Below are 18,220 nucleotides of genomic sequence, written 5' to 3' on the forward strand. Positions count from 1 at the left end.
GCTGGCATTGGCAAATAGGTGTGTGTGTGTGTGTGTGTGTGTGTGTGTGTGTGTGTGTGTGTGTGTGTGTGTGTGTGTGTGTGTGTGTGTGCATTGCCGTGTAAGTATGTGTCGCTTGTTCATTCCTCAGCTTCTGGATGAGAAGCAATGAAAATTGACTGCGTGGATAATCACTCTTCAGGCTGCCAATGTCCCGATCTATACATTGACTTCAGCGCCTGTGTGATTCAGAGCAGGTACAAACTTGACATGCCTTGCACAACATAATACTATATCAGCCTATTGATCTCATTTTGCCTCACTGCATCCCAGAATACAGCAGTTAAACCTCTGCTTATCAGCTGCATAATCACTTCTGTAGACAACAATGGTCTTGTTCTTATAGGTTCCTTGCCGGTTTGCGGGAATGGCTCAATGAGGTGTGTGAGGCCGCTCTGCCACACCGAACGTGAGCACGGGAGGGGAGCTGATGGGCATGCTCCAAATGCACATGGCGCAGACGCCTTATTAGGGGAATTTTAACCATCAGGTCTAAGCGATGGATGTGGCTGATATGGCCGCTAGGGTTGAGTTACTCAGCTGCCAGGGTCAGAAGGTGTCAGCTGTAAGAGGAGAGGAACCACTAACCTTTTGGTACATGCAACTCTCGCTGATCGTTCCAAACATCTTTTGGTAACTTAACCTTCAACGAGGATGAAATTCTTCCTCATAACTGATAGATTGACCTAAGGATCAGACTTTAAACCAGGAACCATTACTTTGTTGGACGCATGCACAACTTCCTTTTCTTCTGATCTATTTGGCAAATGGAGTGTGGCCATATGTTTTAATATGGCCGCTTCTCCAGTCTCCTGCAATCATGTTAGGAATGTCTTCATGCGCACTCACTTATACTGTCACACAGAATAAAGCTCTTTGGGACTCAGGGAGGCACGTGTGACACAATCATTCACACATGTCTGTTAAAGTGCAAGAGTTGTGGAGGTTAAGGACCATATCACCCAGAGGGACAGCGTTGGAGGAAAGGAGAGCAACTGGGAAGTAAAGAGGCATCAATCATGGAAAAAGAGGTTGACTTTAGCTCTCCAAAGTTCACAAGTTGACTTTAAGAGCAGAGATTTCCCTTTCCTGTTCAGCCTCCTATTACCATTTAGTTTCATCTTGTTTAAAAAAAAAAAAAAAAGTGCAAAACACAGATTTAAAGACTTCTTATCCCAAATAAAACTTACCTATTAGAAGAAGGATGAACTGCAAGCACAACGGGGATTTACACGGATCCATTTATGAAACCGAATGAAAGAAGAGTCTCTCCTCTATTTTTCTCTGTTTACAAAGTGTTTCCCCTGAGCTGGTGTAAGTGCAGTGCATCGGCGTCGACCACACACACACGCACACACACACACACGTGAACATAAATGCACACACGCGGTCTCAGCGCTCTCTTTCCCCCAGAGATGCGTAGAATCCAGTCAAACGGTGCTCCAGTGGCATGTCAGTCCAAAAGTGCTCTCGAGTTGTAGATTATGAAAATAAAGCAAACCGTCTCGACAAGATAATTCCTGAACGTGATTTGTTTTTTGTTTCTCAAAGTCCCTGTGGAACTATTTGGGTGACACCACAGAAAGTTATCCCATGTGCACCGAAAGCTCTTTAAGATAAAGAGAAAGGACTAAATTGACACCTCGGTGACCCATGTCATGGCGTGAAAATCCTGCACCTGTCCCATCCAACAAGAGGCTTCAGTTGAGAATCATTAAACCATTACTTATGTGTTACACCTTCCCACACAGGCTGTCAGCACGGCGCGTTATCCCCTTGACTCCGGAGCGCGTCTTTAAAGATCAAGCCCTCCTGTGGCTCATCAAGCCAACAGTTGAAGGTGAGGTTCCTCTAGAGAACTTGTTATCCATGATCCGCTCCGCTGATAGTCCGACTTTAAGAACCCACTGGTTGTTCCCCGGGAGTTACTGTCGATGTAAATGTGTGCCTCTAACGGATTTCTCTCACTTTGAAATGAAAGAGCGCATTTATCCTCAGAATTCCCCTCCCTCTATCCGTCCTCCTCCACCAGTCATCTCTGAGCAACTGGTTCACATTGACAAACCTCAAACCCACATCTCTCTCTCTCTCTCTCTCTCTCTCTCTCTCTCTCTCTCTCTCTCTCTCTCTCTCTCTCTCTCTCTCTCTCTCTCTCTCTCTCTTTCTCTCTCTCTCTCTCTCTTGTTTTTTTCAAACTGCCGATCTCACCTTTGACTTATTTCTTTTAAACAACATCTCAAACTTTGTGGACCATACTTTGTGGAGCATAACAAAGTTATCACACTTTCTAATCATCATCTATCGAAGGGTTGCAAGCTGTAATGAATGGCTTTGATACTGGTTAATAAATCATTTAGATCCGTTATAACTCATTGATAAGATAAACTTGTGGGTGGTCAGTTTGTGGGAAATCGTGTGTTCCAATGTTTTTGAGCCACAAGAGACTTTCTCTTCAATCTCCTGCCGTTATAAATGTTAAAAAAAAGTGCTTAATATTAAGGTTAATAATTCATCAACAAAGGGCTTTTACTACAAACCATCAAATCTGAGTCTAGTTTAGACGCCGCCACTGTTAAAGATGAAGTATCAAGCTGAAGAAGGATTTTCCACAGAACCAAAAAGTTGTTCTATTAATGGCTTATAACTGATCTATACAGTGTTTCATTATTTGATTTGTCAGACATTAACTAACTAATTAATCACAGCTAATTGACCATTTACAGGGTGACACAAAGTCTTAAGATTCAGATAAAGGTAAATAGTGATAGGATGCATCAATCAGATTTGTTCAATTCTGGCATCGATAGCGATACCTGGGTTTTGAGTATCGTCTGATACCAAGCACCGATCTGAGATCAGTATTAAATTCATACACTCTAGTCCTCATGTTGCGGAGAAAAAAAGGACATTTTTTAATGTATAAGGCAACTGGCTTAACTTAAACATTGCTTTCTTAACTTACAAAAGAGCGCGAGGTGCCAATTTAATATGAATCTTATTTGTGCACCTTACTTGGATTTCACAAGTCAAGTCTTAGAGGTATTTTTTTTAATCTGACCTAGTTAAACTGAAGTCAACATGGATAAGGAGATGCACCTGATACACTGACCCCTCTCCAGAATATTCTTGTAAAGCTCTTGGGCGCCACCCTCAGGTCTCTACAGTTACTGATACACGTGTGCACAAGATACACAAATAAAAATATGACAATTACATGTGATTATATGGGCTGCATAGTTTTTTTCAAAATATTATTTTACGTCACAGTAGCAAGTGTTTGGTGCTTATTTGAACATGGGATGAACACGTCACGTCACACGCCGTGACATCATAATCCTGCGACGCTGCATTTGTAGACCGGCTGCGACAAGGTGGTCCTGCTGAGGGTGAGAGGTGGGCTCGAACTGGTGTAAATATGAATGGGACAGCCCATTCATAACATATCATGTGACGACATCAAAAAAATTGCGTACAATTGTGTATTTAAATTATGCTTTTTATTCACTCATTTAAACGTCTTTCTCAAGAGATGACAAGTCATTTTAAATGATTTGTTTACTTGTTTTTGTCAAAATAAAATGTTTGTTGAATGTAAAATTGCTGCTTGCATTCCTCTGATTTCATGTGTCAGAGTGTATTCATTTGGGAAATTAAACAATAATTATAATAACGAAAGTTATTTATTTATGGTATATTCTATAATAGATTTGGGCACATCTGTCACATCTGTTCCATTGTTCCACAAGGTGCAACTGTGCAGGGGCAGTTTGGGTAAAATGTAGTTATCAAGCTTGCATAGTCAAAAGTTGTACCATGTTCTTTCTCTTTTTTTCATTTTGTATCTAATATTTTACTCTACTCTCTACTCAGTATGTATTTGTTTTATTTTTTTGCAAACATTTGTTCTCTTTACCTCTCACTTCATATGAACTATCACAGCTCACATTAGGCAAGAGGTCATAATTCATGTATTTGGATGTAATGAAGAGTATAGCGCTGCAGCAGGTTGCAGTCAGACTCCAAGGAGAAGCAGTCACAGCCTGTAATGCTATTGACAGGCATTGTCGTCATTCCTGCAAGAAGAAGTGGACCCACGACTGTACACAATCCTGCTTTAAGTACATCCTTAGCTTGATGAAACCATGAAGGTCTGGACTGAATCTCAGCTGCAAGATCTACATCCTTACCTTGTAGTCTCATCATCAGGTATATTCATTAGGCGGCTCTCTTCTGGATGATTCTGAGATGAGTCTTTATTTTTTACCTAAAATACAGCATTCCTCCAAATACTTTTGACAAGCATTGTCGTCATTCCTGCTAAAAGAATTGAACCCACAACCCAATCCTGCTTTAAGTACATCTTTAGCACGGCAAAACCATGAAGGTCTGGACTGAATCTCAGCCGCCGAATCTACATCCTTACCTGTCGTCTCATCTTGTTTGATCCTCAGGTTTATTCATCAGACGGCTCTCATCTGGCTGATTCTCAGATGAGTCTGTATTTTCAGTTAAATATGGCATTCCTCTCTCCAATGGCCGGACCTTCAAGTATTTTCTCCTCCTGCCTCATCTGAAGCTGGTCTTCAAGATCACGGATTGATTATTGTCTTCTTCTTCTTGATTTGTTCTCTTTACCTCTCAATTAATATGAACTATCACAGCTCATATTAGGGGAAAGGTCATCATTCACACTCACACTCCCCTTAATATGAACTATCACAGCTCATATTAGGGGAAAGGTCATCATTCACACTCACACTTTTCACTTAATATGAACTATTACAGCTCATATTAGGGGAAAGGTCATTATTCACACTCCCCTTAATATGAACTATCACAGCTCATATTAGGGGAAAGGTCATCATTCACACTCACACTCCCCTTAATATGAACTATCACAGCTCATATTAGGGGAAAGGTCATCATTCACACTCACACTTTTCACTTAATATGAACTATCATAGCTCACATTAGGCGAAAGGTCATAATTCACACACTCACTTAAAAGGGAGGAGGTTGGATGTAATGAAGGGAGGTGTAGCGCTGCAGCAGGTTGCAGTCAGACTCCAAAGAGAAGCAGTCAGAGCCGGTAACGCTATTGAAAAGCATTGTCATCATTCCCGCAAGGAGAAGTGGAACCACAGTATACATTCCTGCCTTCAATACATATTTAACGAGGCGAAACAATGAAGGTCTGGACTGAATCTCAGCCGCTAGATGTAACGTTACATCCTTACCTGTCGTCTCATCTGTTTCATCCTCAGGCATCAGGAGGCTCTCATCTGGCTGATTCTCAGATGAGTCTGTATTTTCAGCCAACATATGGCATTCATCTCTCCAACTCATGGCCGGGCCTTTAAGTATTTTCTCCTCCTGCCTTATCTGAAGCTGGTCTTTAAGATCACAGTTTAATTGTTGTAGTTTAGCTGTCAGAGACTTAGATTCAGCGAGCTCATTAGCCATGCTCTCATACCGAACACTCCATTGTTTGCTCTCTGACAGATATTCAACTGTGGTCTGCTTCAGTTGTTTTAGTTCCTCATCTTTGCTTTGCAGGGTTTTCTGACATTTGGTTATTTGACAGTCTTGTTCATCTACTGTTCCACGGACATAATCCAAGGTTTCTTGTAGTTCCTTGTTCAGATATTTGAGGTTGGCCACATCCGAAGTCAAGCTCTGGCATTTCTCAGTCCAGCTGATCTCATTTTCTCTGTGCTGCTCATTTTCTTCCTCCAGAAACGTAATCTTTACTGTCATAGCTTTGATCTTAGATACATCCTGGGCGTGTGTGGCCGAATCTAAGTTACTCTGCTTAATGAGAGATGTTGTGCGGTCTTCATAATCTTCCAGAATTGCATTGTATATTTTTGTTTTTGAATCCATTTTGTTCGTGGTAAATTTTAACTGGGCCGCCAGGTCATCTTTTGACAGTTTAAGGTCTTCTATAACTGCCTTTATCCTGTCATCATGTTCGTTTTTTGTTTGCTCATCAGCAAATTTATCAGCAATCATTTGCTCTAGCTGTTTTTTCAGCAAGACATGTTTTTCCCTCAGTTCATAGAGCTCCATCTCTTCAGTGTGATCGTTTTGCTTTAAACTTTCGTTTGAATATTTCACCCGACGTTGAGTTACGATGGTTGAGAAGCTTCGCCAGTCGTCCTGCAGTAGCTGACTTCCACTGGCGCTTCTCACTGGATAAAGTGCTTTTAAAGCCGATTCGCTGACGACACATCAAAGTCATTCAAAGGCACGCTGTTTACTTCATAATCCTGCGACGAAGCGGCCTCGTTTCAGTATGCATACTCCTCTGTACGTGTGTTCTTGTGAACTTTTTAAAACGTCATCAGCCTGAGCCCAAGCACTGATCCAATTCAAAGTTCGCGTCAAGCCGAGCACGGTCGAAATGCCCGGATGTGGCTCGCTCGTCCCATTTTTTTTTTTTTTTTACCGGGTCTGCATCGATGGTGACTTGTGTGTACTTTGAATGGACAAACACCCAGATTGCATTTAACTCCAGCAAACAGAAGAGATGGCGGAGGAGACAATACAACTGTAAGTTGAAACTTTGTAAATACTACTGCTTTTAAGTCACGGGAAGCAATTTTAGGATGTTTTTAGGCGATACATTAATTGTTTAAGAATCAAATTGGTCTTCCCATTTGTCAAGATTCAGCCGATTTAAAAATTAGATCCGAGGATGTCGGAGCCGCTATCGGGGCCGTCAGAGAACCAGCACCGGGGACTTAGCGTCACGGTGCCCGCCTAGGACAGCCTGATCTCGGCAAGTCTTTTTGAAATTTGCCGGTGGTATTGACGTCTCTGTTATATGGTTAAACATGAGCTATAATTCGGTTTGTTTGAATCTAACGATCATTCGTTTGGTCTCAATAGTCTACTTTTTGTTCACAGGTAACTTTAAATCCGTTATATTATTATAATGACGTTTTAATTGAATTTTAGCGTTGACCTAGAGCACTGTCCTTTCACTTCTGTCCGTCTTGTTAGCTCCTCTCTCTCCATATTATACAGACTGGTTCTGCTGTCTATCAATGTGCATCATAACCTACAATCTAAATGAAGGGACATCTGAGGAAACCCTTATAGAATGAGACGCTTTTAAATAAACTGTAAATAAATGTAAAGTTTGAATTTCAACCCAGGATATTCATTTTTGAAAGCAATTGTGTATATTTACAACAACAAACAATTACAAAGTCCTATTGTTTACAGATAGTTATTTACAGTCAGGCAATTAGATTTAAATTAGACAGAACAAGAAGAACATTGCAAAAGACACATATATACACCAATTAATGAACTTTTCTTCCAGTGGATATAACTTTATCTGGGGAGGTTTAGTATTTACACGTAGTCCTGTTGACCCAGACATGAGGCAGTCCTTCGGGGCAGCAAGCCTTCCTCTGATCCCGGTCCATTTTCTGTTCATGTATGCCCTCTTGTCCTCTGCAGGAGGAAGAATCCAGATGAGACACCATCGATGGCACCAGCAGCACAGCGGACTCGTCATGGCCAGCAAGGCCCCACCTCCTCCATCTCCTCTGCTTTGGGGAAATGCACTCTATGGAGGATAGTCATCATTTCCTCCACCACGTTGTGGATGGTCTTCCACACTGTGGACTGCGGCATGGCAGAGATGTCTGAGGTGAACCTGTAGGAGGCGCCGCAAGCAAGCCAGTACACCATCACATTTTATTTAGCTGACACTTTTATCCAAAACGACTTACATGTTTGCTTTATACACAGCAACGGGGAACAATTAAGGTTTAAGTGTCTTGCTCAAGGGTACAATGACGGGGACTAACAGAGCCGGAGATCGAACCACCAATCTTCTGATTGAAAGAGGGGCATGCTAACCACTGATCCACAGTCTCCCCATCACCAGCACCCCAACCTTGTGGCTCCATTCATGGTGTTTTTCCTGGACCAGCATCTGGACCAGCATGTTGATGCTGTTCCTGGAGACCCTGAAGGCTGGTCTCAGGTCAGCTTCAGACCAGAACACGGAAAGAATCGGGACATGGATAAAAACAGGATAATATTTTGAAACATTGTTTATTAATTGTGGTAGCATTAATGTATGTAGTACATTTATTTTGGTTTTGACTGTTTATTAATAACAAATAATGATTTCAAAATATGAATTGTTGAAGTCTAAATGTCCCTCTAATATCTGACCCATGTTGTCAGGTGCTTCTTATGCTGGAGAAGGTTTCTATGTATTTTAGTGCAAGAACACACACCTATTTTACCAGAGTCCAGAAGTCACTGCAGCCTCCATGATCTCTGCATTGTAGAGATGAAATCTCCTGTTAGTGTCAGTCCTGGTTTAATGACTAATGTACCAGGTGAGGTTCAGCTACTTTAGTTTCATACATTATATATTAATATTACAACAGCCATGCAAAACATGTTAACATGAGCAGTGTTCTAATGTAAAGGTATTTTTTTCATCCAATATGGAAGAGAATAGATATTAGATACACCTCCCAGTATAACCAGTACAGTACAACAGCAGCAGAAACTACATTAAACTAAATGGTCGTGTCCCTAAAACATTAAATCTAACTTTTATACAGACTCAAAGTTCACAAGTCCATACTTGCGTTATTGGGTATTGAGAAACGGTCACAGTTTCACACCTCTGAGAGGTATTCAGGAGTCCATTAACATCCAGCATAAAATCAAACTTTGCAGAGTCGCGTGTGTGTAACAAAACCATTTGAATCAATGAAGAGGAGTTAACTTTTACAGCTTTTACAAACGGCACAGTAGAGTGAATACTGAATACAGGTGGACAGCACACTTCATTGTATGTGTTCCCACTACGGAATATACCGTTGATTAGCCATTAAAGACTTGTCTTAATGCTTTCCTACTAAAGTACTAACACTTTTAACATGCGTTCTACATCACAGACAGCAGCAGAGTTTGCACATTGAACTGACGTCATGTTCAGTGTGCCGAGTTCCCCTTTCAAAGCCAATGCACATTTTAGGATGAGGAGCAAAAGGAATGTCTGGGCGTACTACACTGGCTGGCATGTCCATGGGATATTTTGCCTGTTGGGTGATCAGTAAATCAATGTCAGACATAGAGCCCGGCTGTGTAGATGGATAGATAGAGGGCAGTAGGAGACCATAGCACCAACGTGTTACATATCATCACTGCAGTACAGTAGCTGTGATTTATGGACGAGTGAGACGGGAGTGACGGTGAAGTGTTAGCAGACAAGCCGGTTTTCTATCTGTCACCAGGAGCTCCTGCGACGTCACTCATGCTGGGTTTGGTGCTGTGCTAACATGTTACGCCTGTCAATATGCAGTGCTTCTTCCCATGAAGAGTGCATGACTGATATTTCAGAAAGCATTGCGTTTTCACACATACAGCAACTTTTGGGGGGCATAGCAGATTTATTTGATTTATTTTCATGCACGTGCAGCAGCTCATAGTTAAAAAAAAACAACCTTTTTACAAGGTGTGCTTCCTCCACCCCTGTTTCCTAAATCACAGTCTGTCTTCTGCCACCAATCAAATGTCACCACAGCACAACTCAGCCAACGTTACACTGTGTGCAGCTTTGACAAACTGGTCTCCGGTATGTGTTAGCCTGGCAACCGTCTGGAGCTTGTCAAAAGAGGAAAGAGATGTAGTGTGCGCGAGGAAAGGAAGGAAGGAAGGGGGGAAAAAAGGAAAAGAAAGAGAGGGTGATAAGCTGAACCTCATGTATGCAGTAATCAAATGCAGGCTCTTTAAAAGTACCACTGATGTGACTCCAAGTATTAATTTCCCTTTAAAAGAGTTCCTAATGTTATACCTCATTAAACCTTCTCGTAGGCTCTTAGGGATCACTTCAGCTTAATGCATTGAATACACTCATCTCCAGGTTTTTCTGTATAAATAATCTGTTGATCTGAAAGCACAATAGCTGTGGAGGACTCACACGTATCTTAACACACCAACAAGTCATGTCAAAAGGGGCTTCTTCCTGCATGTGTGTGTAGCCGTATGATCCTTTGTGGATTGATGTGTGAGTGTGTCTTAACACAAACGCCTGATGATCCTACTACTTATATCTTTCATATTGCTGGCTACATTCAAACATGTTGCACTATATGAGCAAAATATGCTTCCACATTTGTGTACAAAATAAATATTTTTGACAACAGCATACTTCCAAGTTTCCGCGAAAGTTAGAGGAATCCCTGTTTGCGACCAAATGTTTTACTGAGTTTGTTGAGGAAGAACTTGTTGTCCTAACATGTTGCTGAAGCCGGAAGCGGAGGCGGTTACAGCAGCATTTTAAACGCCATGTTTCTAGAAGGAGTCATCGACAATCGTGTACTGTTGCGGCGATAGAGATACTCTGCCGGCAATGGATTTTGCATGCCCTTCAAAATTCAATGACGCAGCGATTCATCCTTCAAAGGTTTCGTCAGGCAAACATCTAGTGAATGAAAAGAAGGATGCATTGGCAAACAAAGAAGACAACTACAATCAGAGATGGTGAGAACAACTGTGTTCACTTTAAGAAGTACACCGATACAATTTAATACAATCTAATACAACTTTTCTGTAATAAAGTTTACTTTCATGATGCCTATTCTGTTCTATCGTATGTCATATTTTCCTAACTGTGGCTTTTGTCCTGCACCTCTACCCAACTGGGTTTGAAAGTCCACTTTTTATGCAGTTATTTGACTGTCACATACTTTTAGCTAAGTATTTATACATATAAATGATGCAATGCCACCGTTTGTAAGAGCATTTTTCACCTCTCTTTAACTTCTCCCACACTCATAATCTGTTTTAAACAGTATCTTCCATCTTTCCATCATCTCCCTCTCTATCCAGAGGTCAGCGTCAGAGTCTGTAATCAGATTTAATATTGCATTCTTCATCTCCACAAAGACCTCATTCAGCCTGGTGTACTGTGAGACCATTGTCCTGCCTGCACTAAGCGGAGGAGCAGGACGATGGTGTTCATCTGGGAGACTCCCCACTGAGCGGACAGTAGATCTGTGGATGTCTGTGCAAAGTACACAAATAAGTCTTAGGCCCATTTGTGAGTAAGTGAATGATTTATCTTTTATAAAATTAGCCGAGGCGGTTAAGAGGAAGCTTACTTCGTGACCTCAGCGCTCGTTTACTCAGTGACTCAACGTCTCCTCGTCTCTCCATTCCACTCCTCTTTGATTTTATTTTCCCCAATGGAAGGACTCTCTGCCCAGAAATTAAAGAGAAGAGCTTTTGAAGGTTGTGGGGTTGAGTGTTTGGCTCAGTGGGCCGAGGTGCCAACCATATTCTCTTTATTTGTAGGCCTCTTCCTCGTGAATACTCTCTTACTTCGACAGAGAATGTTTTTTTCTACTTTATCTCCCAAAAACATTTGAACTGTAACGACGTAAGAGCAGCAGCGTGTTTGTGTGTGTGTGTGTGTGCGCCCGTGTGTGTGTGTGCGTGCGTGTGTGCCCTAGGCGTAGCCTACTATTTTTGACCAATGTTTTACAAGTAGCCTCAAAGGATCCTGGGTGGTCTAATTGCATTTGCCACAGGAGATTGGTGCACTTTGCTGCGGTGCGTGCGACTGTTAGTTGTGTTTATCAGTTTGTCCAGGCTTGCAGGTGTGTGTGGGTGTTAATCAACATCCTGGATGGAAACAGTACAGTGTGTGAGTGCATGACAATCAACTGTCATCACACTGTCACATGAATTCTATGTCTATGAATGTATGTGCATGCGTGTCGACTATCACAAAGATATGTGCCTCTATTTCCCACTCAGCTCTCCGACTCAGTTACCTGCAGGGTATTATAGAGTCTACTCCCCTTTTTACTATCCAGCCCAGATTATACTTGACCCGCATGGCAGTAATTGCTTCAACCAGATCACAAATCACCCCTTTGTTGTCTCAAGTATGCAGACATGTACACACACTCTACGGCTCCCTGCATGTATGTCATCTTTTAAACTGCAACCTGACTCAGCCCGCCATGCCTCTGGGGCACCTAAACTAACCTGCTCTTGTACAATTGCTTCATATTCAGTTAGTCACGATGGTTACCTTGTTAAACATGTATAAGGTTACCTGACTTATTCTCATTGATAAAGTGAGTTATGCATACTCATTCAGCAAACAGTTTTGATTTTTGTCGGTATGCATGAATCTGTTTTTAGTCTTTCCACGCTGTGTCCCTGTTTATTACTTGACTTGTGTGGAGTGAGGTATGTTTGTCTTCTGTTCCTCGTTAAGTTTCCTGCAAAGCCAACAACCTGCAGGGAGGACGACGCAGTCAGGATGTCATCAGCAGAGATGAAGAGATGATGTGTTATTGTTTTTTCAGACCCACTTTGTGGTGCTTCATCTTCCAGGGGTTTTCAGGCAGATTGTCTGTCCACGCTTTAGGTGAGCCACTGCAGTGTTTTATGAGCTTTGTGTACAGTGGGAGTGTTTGATGCATGTGTGAATAGTTCCCAGAATGTGTGTTTTTAGTTTGGTATGTGAATGTGTGTGTGTACATGTGTGTTTTTTACAGGGGTCCAGCATTTTAAAGGAGGCCAGACAGCTGCCTTTTACTGCCCCAGGGGATAATAAACATTGAGGGAGGGATAGTTATTTACCCCTTTTATTAGGGCAGGAGGCAGATGAGGGGACTTTATTGGGGTCACACTGTAACTGCACACAGCTGCAGGGCAAGAAGAGAAATAAAGAGATAGTTTGTAAAAAAAACAATATATAAACGAAAGAGCCATTTTCGCATCACAAAATTCCTCTTAGGAATCTAGTTTTTACTGACTGTGTGTGTGTGTGTGTGTGTGTGTGTGTCTGTAGGTGTGTGTGTGTGTGAACCTGGGTTATTCATCTTCCTCCCCAGCCCTTTTTTCATTTCCAGGTCCCTTGACGGTCTACTTCTTGTTAAGCACATCTGCTGTCAATCCGTTGTACCCTGTAATCTAATTGGCATTTCCTGCTATTGTAGACACGCCCACTGATCATTTGATTATTGGTCAAGTAGTTCACCGACCAATAATCATTTCAAGTTGACCTATTGGTCTTATCAACCTTGCCATCACTAGTTGTTCCCTACACTAGGACGCTAGCTTAGCATAGTAAAGACGAGAACAGATATGAACACCAAAATGTGAAACTATTCTTTTAAGTCGAGGTGCCTTTAAGGACTTCAGACTCCAGAGAAATATGAACCAAATTAAACCAACTGGCAAGTTAAATGGAAATAAAACCCAGCAGTTCCCAATGGTGGCATTCCCACAGCTGGCTCTCTGTATGTTGCTTCACATGCCAGGGGAAATTTCAGGATGGACAGATCCACATGAGTAATAAAAGTGAGCAGACAGAGAAAGAAAAAGTCAAATGGAAAAGTATTCAGTCTTAAAACGGTGCATGGCTGAATAATGAGGGCATGTGGCCGAGAGATGATTGACAGAGAGAGATGAATGAGAGGGATGGGGAGACAAACAAACTGAGCGCGAGAGAGACGGAGAGGGAGGGGACAGACAAGTTATTCTAGTTGCAGACAGCTGACAGAAAGACTAAAATAAGATGGAGCCATCTAATGTGCACATATTCCCCAGCTACACTCACAAACCATAAAACATGTGCACTGTTGAGAGCTTTTATGCACCTAATGGTTTTCAGTGTAGGAGGGACCAGGAGTCGACGTCAGGCTGAGTTAATATCGTGCTTTATTGTTTTCTCATAGAAAGTGTTGTTTCCTATGATAACATTTCATATAAAAGAGACACAAAGTAAAAATGTAAGCAGTACTGTAGCAGGCTTCTAGTGTAGTAATAAATATAAACGTCGTCATGATATAGAAAAGGTTAAAGTTGTGGGGCAGGACTAAAGGAACAGAGAGAAGGTGCACATCAAAACTGACCTGAAACTGGAAGAGCTCAAAGATTGGTTTACACATCTACAAATATAGTCTCACACCTCTTCTGCTGCCCCACACACACATACACACTGCCAAATAAATGCAGCTGTCACTCAACAAATCCAACATACATTTTCATGCTTAAAACCCAGCCGGTCACGTTTGATGGAGCTGCTGAGACCATCATGTAGACAGAGATATTGGAATAAAACTAAAGACAGCGATCTCCCAGTGCTGCCACAACAACGGGGTTGAAGAGATGTAAGTGGTGATGCAGGAGAGGCGGGTGACTGGCAGGATAAAAAGTGAGAAGTGCTCTTGTTCATTGTCGCTCGTAGACTCTGGTGCATATCACGTCATCTGCTCCCATGGTCTAAAAAGAGAGGAGAGGGCAGATGTTTACATAAGGACACGGTGATCTGCAGTTCAATGTAAAATCATATTTAAAGTTTTTCCTATTAATTAATGTTAATTATTTCTGAATCTCTAGTTATTATTTTGTATTGAGACCAACGTAATCTCATTGTTTTACACAAACATTTACAGAAAGATGTTTACGCAAACATGTCCGTGCAAAACACTCACACAATTATATTACTGCTGGCTGCTTTTGCTTGTTAAGTGCACGCCAGGAGTCTTGGATGTTCAGTCACTGCCAGCTATGCACTATAAATACCTGTTCTCTTCACAGTTCGTGAAAAAAAACATTTACTCCAGAGAGGACTGTGCAGCATTCATGTGTCATCTGCTTGTACAGCGCTGTGTGTCCAATTCAGATTATTTAGTTACTCGTCTCTGTCTTCATTCTTCTATTTGTTTTTTTCTAAAAACATGACCAACATTTGATCGTGATTGTTTGCTCACTTAACAATTGTATTAAAATGGAATTTTTTTTTACTTTTTCCTCAACTTTATGACTTATAGCATACTGCATAATTGTGTGCGAACACTTATGCAGTCAAAATACTAAATACGTTTTAGTCAACCTGAAGTGCCAGCTTGGTTGAGTTTCTCATTAAATACACTTCTTTTTGTGGACAGGCATCTGAGTTTTGGTAGCTGTCAGAAAGAAAATGTTTTATTTCGTCACTTTGTTCAGTGATTCTATCTCAGCCTTCACAAAACAAATCACTTCACATCATAATTGTTTGTTTTCTCTGTCCTGGTCAGATCCGTTGGTGTTTGCACACAGACTTTCATGACGTGTTTCATCCTGTTTCAAGCTGTGCGTGCATTTGTAAATGCAACCGAATCTCATTCATCTTCTGCCAGTAGATTTACATCATGGTATTCAAAGCACAATTATATAATTATATACTCTTAAAGCAACACTTCAGATTTTATCCTGGATGTTACAGTGTCTTTTTGTTGCACAAATAAGATACAAATACATAATATGCCAGAAGCTACAAGTATGTAAAAAACAACAAAAGAGGTATATTAGAGTGGCACGTTTAAATATGATGTACAGGGTGTTAAGTAACTACAGGGCAAATTAATTCCGTTACCAAGTATGTTATTAAATTAACATATGTCTAATTCATAAAAAATGGTATTGTTGTGTGTGCTGTTTAGCAAAGTAACTTAGCTTTTAGGAAACTGAAAGCAATACTGGTGCATCTTGGTGGCCTATAAAAGGCTTAATAATAGACCTACAGAGGTTTCTGTCAAAGTCAACTTGATTTGAAGTCTATAGAGCCCAAAACATGTCCACAACACTACAGGTAGACACAGTTTAGAGTTGTATGAATACACCAGTGTACAAAAACATTACGCTGTAATCTTAACAATGCACAGCAAAGCGTTACCTTTGTTGTTTCTAAATCTAAAATTTGGTTCAGTGGATAGTTTGTGTGCTTTACCAGGATCAGTTTGCCGTCATTGGTGATCTCTCGGGTCCAGGACGTCTTAGGCCCATCTCCTTTCGGCAGACTCTGCTCACAACTGATCTTACTGTCGGTTTCCCAAAGTGGAAAACTCTGACGGCAGAGAAAATAGAGAAGCAGAAACTTCTTTGTTAGATGGACAAATGTACATGGTGCCACTCAGAGGGGAAGCGAGATCATAAGAGAGCGGCTAATGGAGGACACCAAAGGTGGAGCAGGGCGATCACTGAGAGGTGATAACTTGTGATGCGCTCATTGTTACTAAAGTGGAGTGCTAGCTGGTTGCATGTGTTTGCTTTGGAGACGGCCAAACAGAGGCCACGTATGGGAAACGGGGGAACCAACGGGTAGAATTAGGGAGGGACGGAGGGCAGGAAAGGGCAAGAAGGGGGAACGAAGGGAAGACGGGAAGTTGAAAGGGGTCGTAAGGAGAGTGATGGAGCATAATGTAGCATGATAGGTCTTTAGAGACTTAGGGAGGAGTAAAGATATGCTATCAGTCCAAATATGATGAAAAGCCAAATCAAACAGATTGATGTAATCTGGACAGTTCTCCCCAAACGCCAATGTATTATGTGTGTGTTTGCTTATGTGTGTGTGTGCAGAGAAAGTAGTGCCGTGTACCGTGCAGGGACGTCCGTCCACCGTGGCCTCGTTGAACTCCTTCCCCACAGTGAAAGTGATGTGGGTGGTGCGGACCGTGGTGGAGGTTTTAATGGACAGCGTCTCTCCGTCCTGCGTGATCTCCACCAACGGCTTGGAGGCTGCCTTCACGGCAATCAAACGCAGCATCTTGTTCACACCTAGAAAAAACACACACTAGTAAGACGTGGAGAAAGTGACAAAGCTAGACGGAGCATAAGAAGATATTTGCACTTAAAGACACGAGGACAATACTTGCTCTTGCACCAACTGTTCTAAATACTTTAAATGCATATTCCCATGCTAGCAGTACACAACCACAATGAGGCAGATCTTTTTCTGTGCCAGAGTGTTGGTTTATAGATTCGCCCCCAGGAGCAGGGCAAGCAAAACTTGTTTTTACCAAAAGTGGTGTGGTGTTGATGCGTGTTCTCCTGCACACTCAGGGTAAAAGGAGAAGCCTTGCAGCTCTGTCCAATAATGATGACAGAGGAACCAATGAGGTCATAGCCAGCACATCTGCATTCTTCTCTTTGCACACACACACAGAGACTCAAACAAACGGACAAAAGTGGTTGTTTGAACTATAATTTGCATTCTTTTTTTTTCAAGCAAAGAGAGATAGCACACTCATTTTCCCGTAGAGTGCTGCTGCAGTAAAAGTAATTATGCAGCCTGGGGGGGAGAAAAGAGAGGGAACCTGGAGCACTGGTGGGAGGGAGGAAGGAAAGGAGGGAGAGGGAGAGGGAGGGGGTCAGACAGACATGGGGCAGTGGTCTGTGTGTGTGTGAAGATCTCTGCTCAAGTGTGAGGGGAAGTTTGTGTACGTCGCCCGACGTGTATCTGCTGCCGAGTTGGGTTTCTCACTTCCCACCTCTCACACATTCCCACCTGTCACCAAGGGTAAATATATACAAACCCTGCAACGCAGTCATTCAGCATGCATCTGGATGCTCAGGCTGCACACTGTATGTGCTACTCACAACATAGAATTGATGTGCATTGTATTATTATTATTATTATTATTATTATTATTATCATTATTATTATTATTATTATTATTATTATTATTATTATTAATAATAATAATAATATCATGTGCAGATTAATTGATTGTGTAAAACAGATCGTCAGCGTCTTATTTAAAATATATATATAACCAATTTCACAGGCATACAGTCGAGGGTAGAAATTAACTACATAAGTAAGTAAGTGCAACATTAAAATGCATAAATATGTTTTATTTTTCTTCATATTTTTAATGTATTATTAACATGCTGTTAATAATGCTGTTAATGTAGTTCAGCTTATAATAGAGTACTTTACACTGTGGCATTGCAACTTATATTTATTGTGGTGGCAAAGGTGGTTATTGTGCAGAAATGATTGATCTATTTAATTAATCAATAAGAATTTCCAGTTTTAAAAAATATGGGCATTTGCTGCTTTTCTCCATCTTACGTCATTAGTATTATTGCCATTAAATTATTTTGTTTTATTTTGGTTTCAGAGATTTAGCAGTTATATGACATCCTATAACTACTGAGAATATAGAAGATATCCAAAAAGTGTTAATTTATGGATTTAACATTAAAATACAAAAAAAAAAAGCTAATACAAATATCAAAAACCCCTTTTTTGCAAACCTGCAACAAAAATGCCGAAATTCCGAGAGACCCGGCCACATTAGGACACACGGTCAGAGTCACAGGTCAAAGAGCAGAGGGCAAGGGAAGCATT

At 41.3% G+C, this 18,220-nt stretch overlaps 1 protein-coding gene and 1 long non-coding RNA gene across 2 annotated transcripts in view; both read right to left on the minus strand.

The window, feature by feature from the left end:
• Positions 1–3,905: 3,905 nt before the first annotated feature.
• On the minus strand, positions 3,906–6,247 carry LOC137781392 (uncharacterized). The gene is made up of 2 exons (XR_011077203.1): positions 4,227–6,247; positions 3,906–4,112 (listed from the first exon to the last, which is right to left on the minus strand). It is a non-coding gene; the product is annotated as an uncharacterized lncRNA (long non-coding RNA).
• Positions 6,248–13,749: 7,502 nt separating this feature from the next.
• Positions 13,750–18,220, minus strand: part of crabp2a (cellular retinoic acid binding protein 2, a) — a 6,227-nt gene continuing 1,756 nt past the window's right edge. Inside the window, exons 2-4 of the mRNA XM_068570127.1 lie at positions 16,463–16,641; positions 15,815–15,931; positions 13,750–14,325 (exon numbers count right to left, since the gene is read on the minus strand). Coding sequence (XP_068426228.1) covers positions 14,275–14,325; positions 15,815–15,931; positions 16,463–16,641 — 347 coding nt within the window. The 3' untranslated portion in view covers positions 13,750–14,274. The remainder of the gene's footprint in view (positions 14,326–15,814; positions 15,932–16,462; positions 16,642–18,220) is intronic.

This window comes from Clinocottus analis, unplaced genomic scaffold (assembly GCF_023055335.1).
Source record: "Clinocottus analis isolate CAN_PGR_092001 unplaced genomic scaffold, fCliAna1.0.p SCAF_9, whole genome shotgun sequence".
In the NCBI taxonomy this organism is placed as follows: Eukaryota; Metazoa; Chordata; class Actinopteri; order Perciformes; family Cottidae; genus Clinocottus; species Clinocottus analis.